The sequence below is a fragment of the Bufo bufo genome, chromosome 11 (genome assembly GCF_905171765.1).
Source record: "Bufo bufo chromosome 11, aBufBuf1.1, whole genome shotgun sequence".
Taxonomy (NCBI): Eukaryota; Metazoa; Chordata; class Amphibia; order Anura; family Bufonidae; genus Bufo; species Bufo bufo.
Window position 1 is genome coordinate 90313614 of NC_053399.1, and position 23126 is coordinate 90336739.

General features: G+C 46.1%; 1 protein-coding gene across 1 annotated transcript; it reads left to right on the forward strand.

Moving 5' to 3' along the window:
* Positions 1–1172: 1172 nt before the first annotated feature.
* VPS45 (vacuolar protein sorting 45 homolog) lies at positions 1173–22637 on the forward strand. Its single transcript, XM_040412696.1, has 15 exons — positions 1173–1333; positions 1806–1940; positions 2613–2673; positions 4591–4670; positions 6049–6117; positions 11929–12066; positions 12152–12262; positions 12758–12892; positions 13550–13663; positions 14776–14943; positions 16773–16931; positions 17009–17116; positions 17569–17690; positions 17981–18112; positions 21276–22637. The coding sequence occupies exons 1-15, from the start codon at positions 1241–1243 to the stop codon at positions 21361–21363; spliced, it is 1713 nt and encodes a 570-aa protein (XP_040268630.1). The 5' UTR covers positions 1173–1240; the 3' UTR covers positions 21364–22637.
* The last annotated feature ends 489 nt before the right edge of the window (positions 22638–23126 follow it).

Genomic DNA, 23126 nt, shown 5'->3' on the forward strand with positions numbered 1-23126 from the left:
AGGAGAAAACACAGGGCAGGTGTGAACTGATTTATTTATCACGACTAGAACACCCTGCTTATAGTATAAGAAAAGGGAGAGAACTGATTGTCTATCACCACTAGAACACACTGCTTATCATTGTTTACAGTATAAGGACAGGAGAGAACACAGGGGAGGTGTGAACTGATTTATTTATCACGACAAGAACACCCTGCTTATCACTGTTTATAGTATAGGTGACAGGAGAGAACACAGGAGAGGTGAGAACTTAATATCCATCACTACTAGAGCACCCTGCTTATAGTATAAGGGACAGGAGAGGGCACAGAAGAGGCAAGAACTGATTATCTATGACCACTAGAGCACCTTGCTTATCACTGTTTATAGTATAAGGGAAAGGGGAGAACACAGGAGAGGTGAGAACTGATTGTCTATGACCACTAGAGCACCTTGCTTATCACTGTTTATAGTATGGGGGTACTATGGCTACCATTATTGTGACTTTTACTATTATGGGGATACTATGGCCGTCACTATTATGGCGATACTATGGCCGTCACTATTATGGGGATACTATGGCCGTCACTATTATGGGGAAACTATGGCCGTCACTATTATGGGGATGCTATGGCTGTCACTATTATGGGGATACTATGGCCGTCACTATTATGGGGATGCTATGGCTGTCACTATTATGGGGATACTATGGCCGTCACTATTATGGGGATACTATGGCCGTCACTATTATGGGGATACTATGGCCGTCACTATTATGGGGATACTATGGCCGTCACTATTATGGGGATGCTATGGCTGTCACTATTATGGGGATGCTATGGCCGTCACTATTATGGAGTTACTGTGGATGTAACTGTTTAGAAGTCCTCCTGTGTAATAACTTGTACCATGTTCCAGTTCTCACCCCACTTACCCCAGTGATGATGCTAATGTCCTCTCACAGCAGCATGCCCCCTTTATTACTACCCCAGCAGACAATCTATCTCAGGGCTGAAGCACTGGGCAGGCAGCAGGGTTACAGGGGCCCCTCCCCCCTCACATCTACACACAGGACGCTATTGACAGGCGGTGGACTACACTTCCCGGCGTACATCACGACAAGCGCTGACGTCAGCGAGGCTCCTCCTTCCCGCAATCCACAGTCCTCGGATTCCTACATCTCCCAGGTGCCTTTGCGGTGACACCCGGAAGAGAAGGTGTTGTCGGCAGATTCCAGCTGAGATCTGAGATCGGCTTCACCATGAATGTGGTGCTGGCCGTCAAGCAATATGTGTCCAAGATGATAGAGGACAGCGGGCCGGGCATGAAGGTGCTGCTGATGGACAAGGAGACGGTGAGTTATGGAGGCAGAGGATACAGCCCTTTAAAATGGCTCTGCCCTGCCAGTCACAAGTGTCACTCCACATTTACCTAATATGTCGCCCTGTCTATTCATCCCCTCCCCGATCACTAAATGTCACTGTTTACCACTAGTCTTCATATCACATATTTCTTCTACCATAACATATGGTCCATCGACAAATTCTGCTACTGCCCCGATCTTTCCCATAGACCGGTATGAAGCAGATCACATTTAGGCTCCTCCATCGCTCCCCACCATGACCGTTTATAGGAAGAGGGATCGGGGGAGTGACTGGAGTGGGTCTGACCAACCTTACCCCTTTATCTATGATATATCGCCTTGGTGGGACCATTCACCATTGCCCACGGAGATTCCAGGAGAAGTTCTTGTGTATGACCACCACTAATGCTTCCGGTATGGTCGTCGGTGGAGAACGCTGACCTGGTGTCTTATTTTCCTGCAGACAAGTGTGGTCAGTATGGTCTACACCCAGTCTGAGATCCTGCAGAAGGAGGTCTACCTGTTCGAACGCATCGACTCGGCCAACCGGGAGAGCATGAAGCACCTGAAGGCCATATGTTTCCTCCGACCCACCAAGGTAATGGTACAACACTGGGGTAACCGCGGAGGAGAACAGAAGAAGGGAGAGCTTGAGTCATGAGGTCCTGAAAACCTACACAAGTAGGTTCTTCTGGGAGAGAGCAGCATATCGGGAGGATCCCCTACAGCCAGGATCACCAACCTTTGCCACTCTAGCTGTGGTGAAACTACTACTCCCAGCATGCACACTTGCTTGGCTGTTCACAGAACTCCCATAGATGTGAATGGAGCATGATGGGAGTTGTAGTTTCACAACAGCTGGAATGCTGGAGGTTGCTGAACCCTGCCCTACAGGATATTCCCCAAAAGCAATGTAATTAGAGCTCCCAACTCCGACACCTCGCCGATGACTCTCTGCCTGGATGTAGTGGGTGCGACAGGGGTTCAGGGTCTTGCCCTGGGGTGGAGCCCACATCAATCAGAGTTGGGCATGCCCCTTTGGAGCGAACTATAAAGTTCTGAAAGGGGTTGGCAACCTAGTGGTGGTCCTTTATGGTGTCCTAAACAGTAGACATGCCATATTGTCTTCTCTGAGGAAAAATGGGTCACACTACGAACCCAAGGGGCCCCAGAAACATAGAAGCTGTCTTTAATTGGTTCTGCACTGGTTTTAACATGAACCAGTTCTGATAAAATTTCTCTAATTCTCTGTTCTATCCCTTTTTAAAAGGAAAATGTTGAGTACCTGATCAAGGAGCTGCGAAGACCAAAGTACAGCGTCTACTTCCTCTGTGAGTATACTTCAAGGAACTCAACATTTAGTGAGATGTCAAAACGAACTGAAGGCCTGAAAATCAAGAAAATGGCATAAAAACTAGTGTGAAGTGAGCCGGTCTTCTCTATAGAAGCCCATCATATGGCCGACTGAGTTTTTAGTGATGAGGCCCAGTATGAAGCTGAGAACAAGGACTCGTTATGTAGTCACCATGATGGACTCTTTATGCCCCAATAATACAATATACCCATCACTGATCACAGCTTTACAGTCTACATATAACACCAAAGTCTCCATAAATACATTATTCATATGGATCCTGTATTATACTCCAGAGCTGCACTCACTATTCTGCTGGTGCAGTCACTGTGTACATACATTACTTATCCTGTACTGATCCTGAGTTACATCCTGTATTATACTCCAGAGCTGCACTCACTATTCTGCTGGTGCAGTCACTGTGTACATACATTACTTATCCTGTACTGATCCTGAGTTACATCCTGTATTATACTCCAGAGCTGCACTCACTATTCTGCTGGTGCAGTCACTGTGTACATACATTACTTATCCTGTACTGATCCTGAGTTACATCCTGTATTATACTCCAGAGCTGCGCTCACTATTCTGCTGGTGGAGTCCCTGTGTACATACATTACTTAGCCTGTACTGATCCTGAGTTACATCCTGTATTATACTCCAGAGCTGCGCTCACTATTCTGCTGGTGCAGTCACTGTGTACATACATTACTTATCCTGCACTGATCCTGAGTTACATCCTGTATTATACTCCAGAGCTGCACTCACTATTCTGCTGGTGCAGTCACTGTGTACATACATTACTTATCCTGTACTGATCCTGAGCTACATCCTGTATTATATTCCAGAGCTGCACTCACTATTCTGCTGGTGCAGTCACTGTGTACATACATTACTTATCCTGTACTGATCCTGCGTTACATCCTGTATTATACTCCAGAGCTGCACTCACTATTCTGCTGGTGGAGTCCCTGTGTACATACATTACTTATCCTGTACTGATCCTGAGTTACATCCTGTATTATACTCCAGAGCTGCACTCACTATTCTGCTGGTGCAGTCACTGTGTACATACATTACTTATCCTGTACTGATCCTGAGTTACATCCTGTATTATACTCCAGAGCTGCACTCACTATTCTGCTGGTGGAGTCCCTGTGTACATACATTACTTAGCCTGTACTGATCCTGAGTTACATCCTGTATTATACTCCAGAGCTGCGCTCACTATTCTGCTGGTGCAGTCACTGTGTACATACATTACTTATCCTGTACTGATCCTGAGTTACATCCTGTATTATACTCCAGAGCTGCACTCACTATTCTGCTGGTGCAGTCACTGTGTACATACATTACTTATCCTGTACTGATCCTGAGTTACATCCTGTATTATACTCCAGAGCTGCACTCACTATTCTGCTGGTGCAGTCACTGTGTACATACATTACTTATCCTGTACTGATCCTGAGTTACATCCTGTATTATACTCCAGAGCTGCACTCACTATTCTGCTGGTGGAGTCCCTGTGTACATACATTACTTAGCCTGTACTGATCCTGAGTTACATCCTGTATTATACTCCAGAGCTGCGCTCACTATTCTGCTGGTGCAGTCACTGTGTACATACATTACTTATCCTGTACTGATCCTGAGTTACATCCTGTATTATACTCCAGAGCTGCACTCACTATTCTGCTGGTGCAGTCACTGTGTACATACATTACTTATCCTGTACTGATCCTGAGTTACATCTTGTATTATACTCCAGAGCTGCACTCACTATTCTGCTGGTGCAGTCACTGTGTACATACATTACTTATCCTGTACTGATCCTGAGTTACATCTTGTATTATACTCCAGAGCTGCACTCACTATTCTTTTTTTTTTTTTTCAGATTTTAGCAATGTGATCAGTAAGAGTGATGTGAAGTCTCTGGCAGAGGCGGATGAACAGGAGGTGGTGTCGGAGGTGCAGGTAGATGTACACCTTTATCGGTTTACTGGTCTGATGTGTGGGGTTGTTGTGTATTTGTTTCACACTTCTTCTTTTTTCTTAATGGGCTTCTCAAAGATTTTTTTAAATCTGGCAGGGGCCGTGTCAAGAAACCTTTACTGAATCTTAAAACGTGGCACCGCTGGGCCTGCAGCAGTCCGGTGCCTTTCATTGGTCCATTGAAATGAATGGTTCCGTATACAGAACGCAAAAAACGGAACGTTAATGGAAGAAAAAACTTTGTGTGCAAGAGGCCTAAAGAGCATGATGCAAATGAGGATTAAGGCCTGGTTCACACTTGAGCGTATTTGATACGCGCGTTTTACACGCGTTTTTGTCGGGCGTATTACAGCGCGTTTTTGGAAATAGGAAAACGCGCGTCGTACGGGCTTTCTTGCAATTGACCACAGAGGCGTCCAATGAAAAACAGCCATGTCTACACTGAGGTGTCCAATGAAAGAGACTTCGTACAGAGGAGAGTGTGTTGGTTGCCGCGTTCCCGTTGAAGTCTATGGGCGTGAATGCGTGACCATACGCCCCAAAGAGGCTCCTGTACTTTGGGCGTTTTACAGCGCGTTCGTACGCGCTGTAAATTGCGCTGGTAGGAAACCATGCCCATAAGGGAAACATGGGTTTTCGCCTGTTGAGCGTTTTACAGCGCGTAGGAGGAACGCGCTGTAAGACGCTCAGGTGTGAACCAGGCCTTAGGTAAACTGGGTGTGGGGGGGTGCCCATTAAAGAGCACCTGTTAGCACCATCAAGCCTATTAAACTAGCCATATTGCCTGGCGGGGTTGACCCTGCTGATAAAAAAAATTACAGCTGTCTTGTGAAACGTTCCTGAGAAAATAGACTTTCATTATTTATGCAGATGAGGACTTAATTTGGCTAGGCCCCGCCCCTTGATGCACTGAAGTCCTATTTTGCATAAAGAATAAGGGGGAGATTTATCAAACTGTTGTAAAGTAGAACTGGCTTATTTGCCCATAGCAACCAACCAGATTCCACCTTTCATTTTTGACAGCTCCTTTGGAACATAAAAGGTGGAATCTGATTGGTTGCTATGGGCAACTAAGCCAGTTCTACTTTACACCAGTCTGATAAATCTCCCCCTCCCCCTAAAAGTCTTGTTTTTTTTTTCTCTGGAACGTCACAACTGATTTTCACAAGACAGGTATCATTTTAATCAGCAGGATCAATCCTACCAGGCAATGTGACTGGTTTGATAGAGTTGATCCTGGTGACAGGATCCTTTTTAAGTGCTGTCCATGAAGTGTCTATGACATCTGTATTACATTTTATGGATGTATGATATTTATGTGTCGGACATTTTTACCGTCTATGCATTCTCTTTCTTCCAGGAGTTTTACGGAGATTACATTGCTGTGAACCCTCATGTCTTCTCGTTAAACGTTGTCGGCTGCTATCAGGTAAGAGAACCTGAGGTGTCCTGGTGAGGGCCCGATCATTAGGCCATAGGACAATACCCCCTTAACCCCTCCTTGTCCAGCGCCATACATACAGTTGCATGAAAAAGTGTGTTAACCCTTTGGAATGATATGGATTTCTGCACAAATTGGTTATAAAATGTGATCTGATCTTCATCTAAGTCACAACAATAGACAATCACAGTCGGCTTAAACTAATAACACACAAAGAATTAACCACTTAAGGACCACAGGTTTATACCCCCCTAAAGACCAGGCCCTTTTTTACACTTCTGACCTATACTACTTTCACCGTTTATTGCTCGGTCATGCAACTTACCACCCAAATGAATTTTACCTCCTTTTCTTCTCACTAATAGAGCTTTCATTTGGTGGTATTTAATTGCTGCTGACATTTTTACTTTTTTTGTTATTAATCGAAATTTAATGATTTTTTTGCAAAAAAATGACATTTTTCACTTTCAGTTGTAAAATTTAGCAAAAAAAACGAGATCCATATAGAAATTTTGCTCTAAATTTATAGTTCTACATGTATTTGATAAAAAAAAAATGTTTGGGTAAAAAAAAAAATGGTTTGGGTAAAAGTTATAGCGTTTACAAACTATGGTACAAAAATGTGAATTTCCGCTTTTTGAAGCAGCTCTGACTTTCTGAGCACCTGTCATGTTTCCTGAGGTTCTACAATGGCCAGACAGTAGAAAAACCCCACAAATGACCCCATTTCGGAAAGTACACACCCTAAGGTATTCGCTGATGGGCATAGTGAGTTCATAGAACTTTTTATTTTTTGTCACAAGTTAGCGGAAAATGATGATTTTTTTTTTTATTTTTTTTTTTCTTACAAAGTCTCATATTCCACTAACTTGTGACAAAAAATAAAAACTTCCATGAACTCACTATGCCCATCACGAAATACCTTGGGGTCTCTTCTTTCCAAAATGGGGTCACTTGTGGGGTAGTTATACTGCCCTGGCATTCTAGGGGCCCAAATGTGTGGTAAGGAGTTTGAAATCAAATTCTGTAAAAAATGACCTGTGAAATCCGAAAGGTGCTCTTTGGAATGTGGGCCCCTTTGCCCACCTAGGCTGCAAAAAGTGTCACACATCTGGTATCTCCGTACTCAGGAGAAGTTGGGGAATGTGTTTTGGGGTGTCTTTTTACATATACCCATGCTGGGTGAGATAAATATCTTGGTCAAATGCCAACTTTGTATAAAAAAAATGGGAAAAGTTGTCTTTTGCCAAGATATTTCTCTCACCCAGCATGGGTATATGTAAAAAGACACCCCAAAACACATTCCCCACCTTCTCCTGAGTACGGCGATACCAGATGTGTGACACTTTTTTGCAGCCTAGGTGGGCAAAGGGGCCCATATTCCAAAGAGCACCTTTCGGATTTCACTCGTCATTTTTTACTGAATTTGATTTCAAACTCCTTACCACACATTTGGGCCCCTAGAATGCCAGGGCAGTATAACTACCCCACAAGTGACCCCATTTTGGAAAGAAGACACCCCAAGGTATTCGTTGATGGGCATAGTGAGTTCATGGAGGTTTTTATTGTTTGTCACAAGTTAGTGGAATATGAGACTTTGTATGAAAAAAAATAAAAAAATAAAAAATCTGCATTTTCCACTAACTTGTGACAAAAAATAAAAAATTCTAGGAACTCGCCATGCCCCTCACGGAATACCTTGGGGTGTCTTCTTTCCAAAATGGGGTCACTTGTGGGGTAGTTATACTGCCCTGGCATTTTCCAGGGGCCCTAATGTGTGGTAAGTAGGTAAATGACCTGTGAAATCCGAATGGTGCTCTTTGGAATATGGGCCCCTTTGCCCACCTAGGCTGCAAAAAAGTGTCACACATGTGGTATCGCCGTATTCAGGAGAAGTTGGGGAATGTGTTTTGGGGTGTCATTTTACATATACCCTTGCTGGGTGAGAGAAATATCTTGGCAAAAGACAATTTTTCCCATTTTTTTATACAAAGTTGGCATTTGACCAAGATATTTATCTCACCCAGCATGGGTATATGTAAAATGACACCCCAAAACACATTCCCCAACTTCTCCTGAGTACGGCGATACCAGATGTGTGACACTTTTTTGCAGCCTAGATGCGCAAAGGTGCCCAAATTCCTTTTAGGAGGGCATTTTTAGATATTTGGATACCAGACTTCTTCTCACGCTTTGGGGCCCCTAGAATGCCAGGGCAGTATAAATACCCCACATGTGACCCCATTTTGGAAAAAAGACACCCCAAGGTATTCAATGAGGGGCATGGCGAGTTCATAGAAATTTTTTTTTTTTGGCACAAGTTAGCGGAAATTGATATTTTTTATTTTTTTCTCACAAAGTCTCCCGTTCCGCTAACTTGGGACAAAAATTTCAATCTTTCATGGACTCAATATGCCCCTCACGGAATACCTGGGGGTGTCTTCTTTCCGAAATGGGGTCACATGTGGGGTATTTATACTGCCCTGGCATTCTAGGGGCCCTAAAGCGTGAGAAGAAGTCTGGAATATAAATGTCTAAAAAATTTTACGCATTTGGTTTCCGTGAGGGGTATGGTGAGTTCATGTGAGATTTTATTTTTTGACACAAGTTAGTGGAATATGAGACTTTGTAAGAAAAAAATAATAATAATTCCGCTAACTTGGGCCAAAAAAATGTCTGAATGGAGCCTTACAGGGGGGTGATCAATGACAGGGGGGGTTGATCAATGACAGGGGGGGTGATCAATGACAGGGGGGGTGATCAATGACAGGGGGGTGATCAATGACAGGGGGGGTGATCAATGACAGGGGGGGTGATCAATGACAGGGGGGTGATCAGGGAGTCTATATGGGGTGATCACCACAGTCATTGATCATGCCCCTGTAAGGCTTCATTCAGACGTCCGGATGCGTTTTGCGGATCCGATCCATCTATCAGTGGATCCGTAAAAATCATGCGGACATCTGAATGGAGCTTTACAGGGGGTTGATCAATGACAGGGGGGTGATCAGGGAGTCTATATGGGGTGATCACCACAGTCATTGATCACGCCCCTGTAAGGCTTCATTCAGACGTCCGGATGCGTTTTGCGGATCTGATCTATCTATCAGTGGATCCGTAAAAATCATGCGGACGTCTGAATGGAGCTTTACAGGGGGGTAATCAATGACAGGGGGGTAATCAGGGAGTCTATATGGGGTGATCACCACAGTCATTGATCACGCCCCTGTAAGGCTTCATTCAGACGTCCGGATGCGTTTTGCGGATCCGATCCATCTATCACTGGATCCGTAAAAATCATGCGGACGTCTGAATGGAGCTTTACAGGGGGGTAATCAATGACAGGGGGGTAATCAATGACAGGGGGGTGATCAGGGAGTCTATATGGGGTGATCAGGGGCTAATAAGGGGTTAATAAGTGACGGGGGGGGGGTGTAGTGTAGTGTAGTGGTGCTTGGTGCTACTTTACTGAGCTACCTGTGTCCTCTGGTGGTCGATCCAAACAAAGGGGACCACCAGAGGACCAGGTAGCAGGTATATTAGACGCTGTTATCAAAACAGCGTCTAATATACCTGTTAGGGGTTAAAAAAAACACATCTCCAGCCTGCCAGCGAACGATCGCCGCTGGCAGGCTGGAGATCAACTCTCTTACCTTCCGTTCCTGTGAGCGCGCGCGCCTGTGTGCGCGCGTTCACAGGAAATCTCGGCTCACGCGAGATGACGCCTATTGGCGTTAGTGTGACCTGGGAGCGCCGCAGAAATGACGCCTTTCGGCGTTAGCGTGACGGTAAGTGGTTAAATGTTACCATGTTTTTATTGAACACACCATGTAAACATTCACAGTGCAGGTGGAAAAAGTATGTGAACCCTTGGATTTAATAACTGGTTGAACCTCCTTTGGCAGCAATAACTTCCACCAAACGTTTCCTGTAGTTGCAGATCAGACGTGCACAACGGTCAGGAGTAATTCTTGACCATTCCTCTTTACAGAACTGTTTCAGGTCAGCAATATTCTTGGGATGTCTGGTGTGAATCGCTTTCTTGAGGTCATGGCACAGAATCTCAATCGGGTTGAGGTCAGGACTCTGACTGGGCCGCTCCAGAAGGCGGATTCTCTTCTGTTTTAAGCCATTCTGTTGTTGATTTACGTCTATGCTTTGGGTCGTTGTCCTGTTGCAACATCCATCTTCTGTTGAGCTTCAGCTCGTGGACAGATGGCCTTAAGTTCTCCTGTAAAATGTCTTGATAAACTTGGGAATTCATTTTTCCTTTGATATCAATCGGTCCAGGCCCTGACGCAGCAAAGCAGCCCCAAACCATGATGCCCCCACCACCATACTTCACAGTTGGGATGAGGTTTTGATGTTGGTGTTTCTTCCAAACAACTCAACTTTGGTTTCATCTGTCCACAGAATATTTGGCCAGTACTGCTGTGGGACATCCAGGTGCTCTTGTGTAAACTGTAAACGTGCAGCAATGATTTTTTTGGACAGCAGTGGCTTCCTCTGTGGTATCCTCCCATGAAATCCATTCTTGTTTAGTGTTTTACGTATCGTAGATTCGCTAACAGGGATGTTAGCATATGCCAGAGACTTTTGTAAGTCTTTAGCTGACACTGTAGGATTCTTCTTTACCTCATTGAGCAGTCTGCGCTGTGCTCTTGCAGTCATCTTTACAGGACGGCCACTCCTAGGGAGAGTAGCAGCAGTGCTGGACTTTCTCCATTTATAGACAGTTTGTCTTACCGTGGACTGATGAATAGCAAGGCTTTTGGAGATACTTTTATAACCCTTTCCAGCTTTATGCAAGTCAACAATTCTTAATCGTAGGTCTTCTGAGAGCTCTTTTGTGCTTCTTGTGAAAAGCAAACCCAGAACTGGTGTGCGTTTTTTTATAGGGCAGGGCAGCTGTAACTAACACCTCCAATCTCATCTCATTGATTGGACTCCAGTTGGCTGACACCTCACTCCAATTAGCTCTTGGAGATGTCATTAGTCTAGGGGTTCACATACTTTTTCCACCTGCACTGTGAATGTTTACATGGTGTGTTCAATAAAAACATGGTAACATTTAATTCTTTGTGTGTTATTAGTTTAAGCAGACTGTGATTGTCTATTGTTGTGACTTAGATGAAGATCAGATCACATTTTATGACCAATTTGTGCAGAAATCCATATCATTCCAAAGGGTTCACATACTTTTTCTTGCAACTGTATATGTAAAGGTTTTACACTGCAGACACCCTGTAACCAGCGATAATGCCATCACGGACCTTAGATGTAGTGGTCAATTGTGACCACTACATCTGAGGTGGCTTTCCCCGACAGCATTGTCCTCCTGGGACCTCCATGGCTCCCCCAATCGCTGCGGTAGCCTTGGTACCTCTAAGGATCCCAAGCTACCGCAGGGAGAGTTACTGTAGAATCCCTGTGTGTGGCATAATGACACTAAGGCAGCCAATGGGAGAAGCAATCAGTTGATCCCATGTTAAAGTCCCCTTGTGGGGACATAAAAAAATAAAGAAATCAAAAAATTCTAATTACCGCAGAGAGAAGCACCCTTAAGGGACGTTGACACAGCAGGTTTTGCAGCAAAGTTTTGGCGTGGAACGGCCGCACTGAAATTCCCCATAAAACCCGCCGACACCAGCGTCCTTTCTGTCTCCCATACATTTCAATGGGAGGAAGTGCTGAGGATCGGTGAGTGGCCGCTGCCACTCGGAGAAGGGACATGTTGCGCCAAAAATCCATCATGTGAACGTCTCTTAACTGTGGTCTAAAATTTTTTATCTGTTCTAGGGTCGGAACTGGGACCCCGTCCAGCTGTCTAGAGCCACACAAGGACTGACCGCTCTGCTCCTCTCCCTGAAGAAGTGTCCGATGATCCGATACCAACTCTCCTCAGAAATGGCCAAGAGGCTGGCAGAAGGGGTGAAGGTGAGCGCAAGTCACTGGTGTGTCTGATGTCCTGGGCACCGGTCACATTCCGCCGCTCATTCCTTTTCATGCATTCTCCCGCCAGCAAGTCATCACCAAGGAGTATGAGCTGTTTGATTTCCGCCGCACGGAGGTGCCGCCCCTGCTTCTCATCCTGGACCGATCTGATGACGCCATCACGCCTCTGCTCAACCAGGTGACGATAACCTGCCGCAGGATGTGGCTCTCACAGTTATACACACAGCAGCAAGTCCCATCCTTTATTTATATAGCGCCAACCTGTTCTGCAGCGCTGTACAGAGATTGGCATTGTTCACGTTGGTCCCTGGAGTAGCCAGAGTAACCCCCAGCTAGGGGTGGCATACCGGATGGGGGTTACATAAAGGGACCCGCCAGTCCCACACCATACTATAGGTTGTGTGCTGTGATAGTTTGAGACACTCCGTCCGTTCCAACACTCCCCCCCCCCCCCCCCCCCCCCCCCCCATACTTGGATGGACCAGTGCCGATAATGTAGGTGCTGTCAGACAGTCACGGCCCACAGCGGCAGCCATTCTGTGGTGAAGGCAATGGGGGGGGGGAGCAGAACGGCGGCAGGATGGATCATGAGGAAGGGAAATAGGGACGGCGCCTTTAATTTCAGTGAATTTCTGTAAAGTTGATGTATTTATTTTTTTAATTCTCCCGACAGTGGACGTACCAGGCAATGGTCCACGAGTTACTGGGCATCAACAACAACCGGATTGACCTGTCCCGCGTGCCCGGCATCAGCAAGGATCTGAAGGAAGTGGTGCTGTCTGCAGAGAACGACGAGTTCTACGCTAATGTGAGTTATAAAGTTGTAAAGATATATATAAAAAAAAGGGCTACACAAAAAAGAATCTGTCATGCGCCCCCTCTGGCCTAGACTAGGCATAACAGTGTGCCTTTTAAATAATGGATGAGTCGGTGCAGAGTAGCTTACGCTTGGCAGAAAACGGAGTCTGGTTTATGCCGTGGATTTTCAAAGCCGTATCTGCCGGACCCCTATTGACTATAACGCAGCACCAAAATCCGGCATTTATTCCAGAAACTGGCCGGATCCCAGTATAGTCAATGGGGATCTGGCAGTGCGTGGATACCGTGAGCTTCGTTAGTCTGTTCCTCTGCTGGAACAGGCTTCTGTGAAGGTAGCCTAACATGGACCTGTCAATCCGCCCCGCAGCTATGTGTGATCATCACTGGCCTCCAATTTGTCTGATTCTTAACAATATGGCTGCGTTCTTCTAGAATCAGCGCCACATCAGTCCATAGGTTGTGTCTGGTACAGCAACTCGGGCCCACAGTAGTGATTTGGGTTGAGCTGCAATACCACATACAACCTGTGGACAAGTGTGGCGCTGTTTTCAGAAGAAAGCAGCCCCCTTTTTTTTTTTTTTCTTCTAATCCTGTGGAACCCCCTATAATAGCCTCACAGGATCACACGGTGGCCTTTTTATTGCAGAACATGTACTTGAATTTTGGAGAGATTGGGACCAACATTAAGAACCTGATGGAAGATTTCCAAAGGAGGAAACCCAAAGAACAGCAGAAGCTGGAGTCCATTGCCGATATGAAGGTAGATCTTGTACTGTAACCCTCAGGCTCTCTACAAGGCTTGTGTCTGAAGGTCTCATGGGGCAGCAGGCATCCTCCGGTCGATTTCCGTGCGCTTCCCTATTTTGCATTTGGAGATATTAAAGAGGTTTTCCGAGATTTTTATACTGATGACCTATCCTCAGCATAGGCCATCAGTATCTGATTGGTGGGGTCCGACACCAGGGACCCCCGCCGATCATCTTGGCAGTATGGCCGTAGCCTTATCGCTGGTTTTCATGTGGCGTAGGAGCAGCTCAGTGAATGGTGATGAGCTGTGATAATGAGCACTGCCGCTATACAATGTACTGTGACCTGTGAGAAGGCCTCAGCTCTCACAGGGTCGTCCCTGCCTTCTCAAAACAGATGATTAGCGGGGGTCCGATGTGTCAGACCCCGACCGATCAGATACTGATAACCCAGGCATGCTCAACCTGCGGCCCTCCAGCTGTTGCAAAACTACAACTCCCAACATGCCCGAACAGTCTACAGCAGGGCATTGTGGGAGTTGTAGTTTTAAAACAGCTGGAGGGCCGCAGATTGAGCATGCCTGTGATAACCTATCCTAGTAAAAAAAAAAAACACTTAACACATACTTTGAGAATTGGCATTTATAGTACTCGCTGTGCATTCTAATATCCTACCACTAGATGGCAGACGAGTCCATCTTTTTTTTTATTTTTTAAAGGTCCATTCCCATCAGACATTATGGCATGTCCACGGGAGATACCATAACTGTCTGATAGATACTCGTCCCACCTATGTGGAGAGCGAGGGTACCCCATAAGGCACAGACCAATGCCCTATGTATACACACACAGACAGGGTGTTTATGTCATAGGTTATGTACATTACGGGGATCCATAGGCTTCATGCCAAGGTGCTTGTTTCCGGTGAAGCCGTACAGAGGGATCATTAGATCCCCATCATTAGCATCTAATGGGAACTCTACTACCAACTGGTGGATGGATCCTACATAAAAGCACAGGGGGTGCATTGTAACTATGAGGGGGCACCTTAACCTAATAGGCCAAACTAGGGGCAGTTGTGCATATTATTCATGGCTGACTATGGACAGACTTGTTTGTTTTCCAGGCTTTTGTAGAAAACTACCCCCAGTTCAAGAAAATGTCTGGCACGGTGTCCAAACATGTGACTGTGGTGGGGGAGCTGTCCCGTCTGGTGAGTGAGCGCCATCTAATGGAGGTGTCTGAGGTGGAACAGGAGCTGGCCTGTCAGAATGACCACTCCAGTGCTCTACAGGTGAGATCCCACCCTCAATCAACCTCGTATAGCCTGTTACTCCTTAAAGGGCTTATCCCAACGCTAATAATGATGATAATGGGGGTCCTGTGTCCCCCTGTATGCACACAGCGTGTGCACTGCTGCTCCATTGATTCTCTGAGATTGCTGGAGAGGAGACCAGGAAGGAGCCCCAGGAGTCGGAGAAGTGCTAGTTATGGGACGACCCCCTTTTTAAACAGCAGACACTTGGAGGCGATGTCCATAATCGGCGATATTGCTTATCGCGTACATTTTACCCCCTCAGATACTGTGGTGAAATGTGACTACAGCATCATAAAAGGATTTACCTAGGGGCGCCATGCTCCCAGGGCCCACACCAAGACTGAGGGAGCCATTAAGGGGCCTCTGAACAGTCTCCATAGGAACATAGTGAATCTCTGATAGACTGCACGGGTAATACATTGCAGTCTATTGGAGCAGCAATATGTGTAAAAAAATTCAATTTTTTTTTACAAAAAATAAATAATTTAAAATCACCCCATATTAGAAATAAACATCATTAGCAAAGCTGCATCCCAAAACACCCGAACAATTAAAATATAAAAGTATACTGTATTTTTTTTTTTTTTCCAATTACACAGCATTTAGAATTTTCCAGCTTCCCACTACATTGTATGTAATATTAAATGGCGCCATTAGAAAAAAAACAAAAAAACAAAACCCTCCTATGGCTATGTGAACTGAAAAATAAAAGTTATGACTCCAGGAAGGTAGGAGGTAAAAATTTAAAATTCAAAAACTTGCTTAAGGGGGTTAAAATGCAAAAAACACTAAATCGTTCACTCCTTTAAGGGGTTAAGGTTTTCGACATGGCTGTGGGAATCCAGAAATGCCATGTATTCCTTCAGTGTAATGAACTCCTAACCCCCCCCCCCCCATCGCCAATCACGGCTATTACTTGGGGGGGAAGCCACAATCTACGATTTCAAAGAGTTATTAATTATGGTCCTTGTACAAGTCATTCAGCCTCCTCGCTCTACACACAAAGCCACGACTAAGACGTTGTGTCCGGTCACGGTGGGGTCATGCCAAGCCGCCCGCCCTCTCTGGGACTGATGACACAGCCTTGAATGAGGCACAGTCTTGTCCCATCCTATGAATAATGAGCCAGGGACACCCGTAAAAGTCACGCAGACAATGGTCCGGCTGTACGGCGCGCACACAGACGTCACTGGCACGCCGCGTCCTTTCCATCCAGCCTGTGTGATGTGTCTGCTGCGTCGCCCTCTGGGGGGTTACATACCAACGGGGTGACTGTGTTGTGAAGCCACAGTCTGTCCTATTGAGACACAACAGTTGACCTCTTCTGTTCATTGGAACCTGGAAAAGCTGCTGTTATCCCGTCCTCGAGCTTTCTCAGACTCCTGAACAGCAAACATTTAGCAATTGCTGCCCGTTAGGGTCCATGACCACCTTTGGGGAGATGTGTGGTCATGTATTGGAAATATGTTAATTCTCTCGCCCATCTGCAACCTTGGCTCCCCCTTCTGGAAGAGCAAAACCTTTTGACCTTTGTTGAATTTTGGGGGCAGGAGCATGATGGGTCCTCCTTAAAGGGATATTTCAGTTAGAAGATATTAGCCTTTATCCACAGGATGGGGATAACTGTTAAATCAATGGAAGTCCAACTACAGGGCCCCCACCGATGATGAGTGTTTTCCTGTACGCCGAATGAATGGAGCAGTGGTTGAGCATGCCCCCGGCCGCGACCATTCATTCATTAGGGTACGTGCACCAAGAGTTTTTACAGAGAAAACTATTCCAATCCAATTTTCTTTTATTTTTAGAATGTGAAACGTCTTCTGCAGAACCAGCGCGTTTCAGAACTTGACGCCACGTGTCTGGTCATGCTGTATGCTCTGCACTATGAGCGGCACAGCAACAACGCTCTGCAAAGTCTCCTCTCTGACCTCCGTAATCGAGGGGTGTCTGAAAAGTATCGCAAGGCAAGTATTGTACCTTGGACCCCCGATAACATTGTATATATGGAAGCAGATGTTGACTCCTATGTTTTGTTGGGCAGCTGGTGTCTTCTGTAGTAGAGTTCGGTGGTAAGAGAGTCCGAGGCAGCGATCTCTTCAGTCCAAAGGATGCCGTGGCCATCACCAAACAGTTCTTCAAGGGACTCAAGGTCAGTGATCCTTTGATGTATGGTAGGACGTTCACAAACCCTCTGCATTATTAAAGGGTTTCTCCAGGAGTACACTATTGAATGACCTATCCTCAGGATAGATAATCAATATCTGATCTGTGGGAGTCCAACTCTCGGCACCCCCCAACGATCACCTATCTCTTTGATGACACCAGTAAGCAATTTAGATGTAGACTCCCTGTCTGTGGTTGACTTCTTATTAGCTATGCTCGATCCTGGGCAGCTACTACTCTGCATTGAACAGGCACTGGTCCCTGTCCTTCAGGAGAAACCACTGGTTGTCCATGGCACCTGAAAGGAGGTTTTCCCCTACGGACAAGGGCCTTCCTAGGTGCCCATGAATTATGTTAAGGGCTTCAGATTGGTTTACTTGCTGGTTGGAAGTCTAACCCTAAGGAAACCATGGTGTTGACTTGTGTGTCCTCATGCAGGGGGTGGAGAACGTGTACACTCAGCACCAGCCGTTCCTCCTTGATACCCTGGACCAGCTTATAAAAGGGAAACTGAAGGACAACATGTACCCCTACGTGGGGCCCAGCACGCTGCGAGACCGGTAAGACAAGCCGAGAGGGTGACCACAGCTTCCAGCGCTCTAAATTTCTGATCTTAAAGTGTCTTGAATGGGTTTTCTTATGAGAGATCAGCTACCTTCAGCACACCTATACAAACAGATGGGCGAAGCCATGGCCGTCCATGTAAGTCCACCAGAATGGCGGACGCACAGACGGCGAACCTCCGTCCTGGCCAAGGGGATATGTATAGGGGTGTTCTTAAGGTGAATGTAAAATTATTGAGGTGCTGCCCCTTTCTGAACCAGTCTGTAGAGTACGACTTTGTCTGCAGGCCTCAAGATATCATCGTCTTCATGGTTGGAGGAGCGACTTATGAAGAAGCTCAGTTGGTGTATAACCTGAACCGGATGACGCCGGGGGTCCGCATTGTCCTTGGTGGTACCACCATGCATAATACAAAGAGGTAAGGTGTGAGCGGGCTCTCTTGTACTTTGACATCAGAATTGTGTTTTCGGTCATGGCTGATATTGGTCTGTATAGTTCACGTAGGGGGCGCTCTTTTTCCTGCCACATTCAGCGCTATGGCCTTTCACACGCTCACATTACTGGTGCAGAAACCTGAGCCGGGCTTCTTTCCTCTGGTCTGTACTGGGCAGAGCACACGTGTAATGAACGCTGACATCGGAGCCACGCTTAACCGCGTACTTTCCAGTCCTGTCATCAGGTGCCCGGAGCGGGGGAATTGGGTTACCAGATCTGTGTAAGGGGGAAGGTTTTCAGGTGAATCCACAGCGAAGGTTAAGACTTGGGGGGGGACACACACGCACGTACCTGCACCTTGGCCACATGAACCGCTTGGAATCCAGCATATCCACGATCTGTGCATTTCTATATGCTTTGCACTTCCATTCCTCACCATCCTAAAGATCTCTGCTTGCTGTGTGCGAATGGACATATCCTTCTTTACACTCAAGAGCTGAAAACCAGTATGGACCTAATACTTCTCCCAGCTGGCTCATGTTATCTGCACTGACACACTGTAACAAATGTATGAGAGGACCGTGACACTGTAACACCAGGCACAATGACTTGTAGGACTAACTCAGCTGAATGTAGTGAAACAGAACTTTTATTCCATATGCAAATGAGCAGTTAAGTGCACTGAAGGCGGGCCCAAGCTGCTCTGTGCACCCTTGCTGCCCCTCCCCATCCTTCATGATTGAGATGACTGTGAGTGAATGGAGTGGCAGCATGCATGCTCGCCCCGCAGCTCCATTCATAAGGCAAGATGGGACCACCACTCTCATGACTGGTGGGGTCCCTAACAATTAGATACTCCCTCTTTATGCTGTGGATAGGGAGAAGTACCCATTTCTTGTCGGAGAGCCGGGCCCCTGTTGATCCGCAGTATTGACCCCCGTTCATTTTAGTGGAGGGCAACTGTTCATGTGTTGTCTCCAGCTTATTCTTGGGGGTCCCGGCTGCTGTCGTTTTGTGACCGCCCCTTTAATTCCGCAGCCTTGTTCTTTTCTAAACTGCTTTTGGAAGAACAAAACCCTGTGTGCGCAGGAAGGCGGATTATGTGTGTGGTCTCCGGAAGACGGGATACAGATATGTGCCGCACTTTCCACATCAGGGGTGGAAAAATATCCAGTGTTATTCACTGCAGAGAGACAGAGCTCAGGTGATGTGTCAGGGGGTCACCAGAAGGAATGTTTGCTGCCCCCCTCCTCCCCCCAGAGCCTTTTCAATTATTTACATGCACAGCAGGCTCCGGTGACGGGATTTGCATGGTGAGTAGAAACACTAAACGCTCACACACCGAGACACCATTAACCAGTGTGTGGCCCAGCTACCGAAACACACCGCCTCCTGCCCAGCGCCCACTACAGGGTGTGATGATGGTGTTAACCCTTTACATTAGGATATCGATGGCCTATCCTCAGGGTCAGTAATGTAATGTACACAGTGACTCCACCAGCAGAATAGTGACTGCAGCTCTGGAGTATAATACAGGATGTAACTCAGGATCAGTACAGGATAAGTAATGTATGTACAGAGTGACTGCACCAGCAGAATAGTGAGTGCAGCTCTGGAGTATAATACAGGATGTAACTCAGGATCAGTACAGGATAAGTAATGTATGTACACAGTGACTGCACCAGCAGAATAGTGAGTGCAGCTCTGGAGTATAATACAGGATGTAACTCAGGATCAGTACAGGATAAGTAATGTATGTACACAGTGACTTCACCAGCAGAATAGTGAGTGCAGCTCTGGAGTATAATACAGGATGTAACTCAGGATCAGTACAGGATAAGTAATGTATGTACAGAGTGACTCCACCAGCAGAATAGTGACTGCAGCTCTGGAGTATAATACAGGATGTAACTCAGGATCAGTACAGGATAAGTAATGTATGTACAGAGTGACTCCACCAGCAGAATAGTGAGTGCAGCTCTGGAGTATAATACAGGATGTAACTAGGGATCAGTACAGGATAAGTAATGTATGTACACAGTGACTGCTCCAGCAGAATAGTGAGTGCAGCTCTGGAGTATAATACAGGATGTAACTCAGGATCAGTACAGGATAAGTAATGTATGTACACAGTGACTCCACCAGCAGAATAGTGAGTGCAGCTCTGGAGTATAATACAGGATGTAACTCAGGATCAGTACAGGATAAGTAATGTATGTACACAGTGACTCCACCAGCAGAATAGTGAGTGCAGCTCTGGAGTATAATACAGGATGTAACTCAGGATCAGTACAGGATAAGTAAAGTATGTACTCAGTGACTGCACCAGCAGAATAGTGAGTGCAGCTCTGGAGTAGCTGGAGGATGTCATTTATAAGAAAAGTGTATTTGCACAATGTCATTTCCTGTTTTTGTCCCTAAGCCAAGGAATACAGCCAGTTAGATACCTTCAGTGTTGTGGGTATCTCTTGCTTTAGGATTAATGACTGGATCCCATAAAAAAACAAGGGGGATTTTAGCATTTAATACCTCAAGCTGCCATCGTAAGAGTCATCTAATCCGTTGACCTAATTGTTATTTCCAGACCAGTTTACATCATCCATCTCTGACACGCACTGTAACCGGCCATTGATCTGCCCAGGGAAAGCTTGGCCCCTTCATGTAGGCGATGGGCACGCAGATATAGAGTACCTCACATCCTTTTAATAGAGACCGCGGGGCTGATATTCTCGGCTGCTTTTTAGGAAGGTGAACCTCTGCCTCCGCCAGAGTTCATTATTTTGGAACATAAGACCTTCCACACATTTCATACAGGATGGTCCTATTTCTACTCCCACGTTCGCAGATGTGGACCGTGTAATGCATCCCTCTGTGCTGCTGTGATCCTGCTGCTCATCCCAGTATCTGTGACCACCACCTCCTTCCATCATGACCCTTTCCTTGTCCTGAATCAAATCATCACATGAAGGAGGTCTTCCTCTAGATCGGTGCTCGTCTCGTGAAATCCTCTGTGCTGCTGTGAATATATTTGGGATCTGATAGGAACCAGTTCCATCAGACTAATATTATATAATGCTCATGTTATAGTCAGCTGCAGGCTTCTTATCTATTTCATGTATGTTTTGATCTGATGTTTCTACTTTCAGTTTCCTGGAAGAAGTCCAAGCAGCTGGTTTCCATGGCCGCCCTTCAGAAACGTACCAGGGGACAATGCGATCATCAGTCAGGCGATGAGGACAAGAACATGGCGTTGTCCAGCTCTGAACGTGCAGGGGGTCCATGTGTCATGCTGTGCACTACATTCTCCCTCTTCTCCCATTGTACATGGTCTATATCCCCTCTCAAGAGTGTCCCTTCTCAAGAGCTCCTCATGGACAGCTACAAACATAAGAACCTGGACCTTCTTGAGAACGTTTGGACAACCATTTTTAAGGTGCCTGGCTAGAGCATGAGGGAACCTTCCCTATTATCTTATGCCAAGGTCTAGGTCCATATGCCGCTGCACAGTAGTCCATCCATGGAAGTAGCAGAGCTATGCCAAGTTTTGGTGTTTCTGGGAATAGGTGGAGAAGAAAATAATCACTGTACCAAGGGAGGGGGACAATGCAAGAAGCGGGTGGGTTTTAAAATGTGACTTATTTAACATGAGGGTGGGATGTGGGCGATAACCCTGGTGTATTTTGTATTTGTGGCTCAAAATCTGCTTCGCCCATTGGTCTCCTATCGCACCCTGACCTTCCAGTTTTGGCCTTGGTCTCCTGTGAAATGGGAGAGTTTGAGGCAGCTTTGTTAGGATTTGGTTGAGTGACTAATTTCAGCCCAATGTTTCCTAGAAGGGTATGTGCATCTTGAAAGAGGTCCATTTAGAAATGGGGCATTAAGGCTGACAGGCCGAAAAAGGATGACATGGCTGCATTGGCCAAGAGAGACGCGTCCTGGAGGTGGCCAACCTGGCCTAATGGCCATACACACTATAGATATAGGTCGGCTGAACATGCTGCCCATCTAACGTTCATCATGGTCTCCTGGCTGATTTGAGGGATGTAAGGGTTGGGCAGATGGATTTCAACTTGCCCTATCATTATATTCTCAGGGAGATAAGCCAGTGCAGGAGGAGTCTGGTGGCGGTTTACTAACCGCATGTGTATAGAGGGGTCGGGAGAGATGATGTGTATAGCAGGCCTTACTGTGATTGAAGGGGTTATCTGGACTAGGTTCAGTAGTAGCCTGCAATTGGCTGTTATCACTGGGCAAGCCGGTGTCCATCAGACTAAAGGTGCTCGGGAACAGGCACAGCGCTATACACTAGGTAGTGGCCATGAATGATACTGGAGCTCTCTCCCATACACCTCAAAAGTCCCTATGATCTGAATGGTCGGCTTCTGTATAATGATGGTCCATAGCTTTGGGCAAGATTTGTCACCTCTGTGCATCCATGCGTTTCTCCTGCAGTGACTGTAGTGTGTATCATGTGTTCCTCGTGTACTAAATAAATGTCTAATATTTTACTGGTTTCTGCCCAAGTCTGTGGATATTTGATGCCGATCCAAGATAAATATGGGGGGTGCACACTGGATGTGCTCTATAGAAGGGGGATCCCAATCTATATTTGATAGAGAGTATTATGGTTTCAAGGTTACCAGCCCCAGGGTATTTCACTAGTCCTGTCTCCGACTACCCACTTCCTGTTATAATAGATTGTATTCCCTACCAGACATTTTGTGGTTGGCATCATGTGGTATTACCATAATAAGGGTCACATTACTATTAAAGGGTGTGTGCCATAAACTACTTGTCATCAATTACTCTAGCTCCCGTTCCTCAGATATTTTTTTTCAAATTTACCTCATAGACTTTAAGCATGCACCCTCCTAGCCATAGTCTTTCCTTCACCGACCAAGCATTTATCACCTCTCCAGTGAAAAATGGAAATTCTTCCAGCTGGAAATTTCTCTGAATTGTGATTCTACAGTAGATCAAATCTATATTTGTGCCTC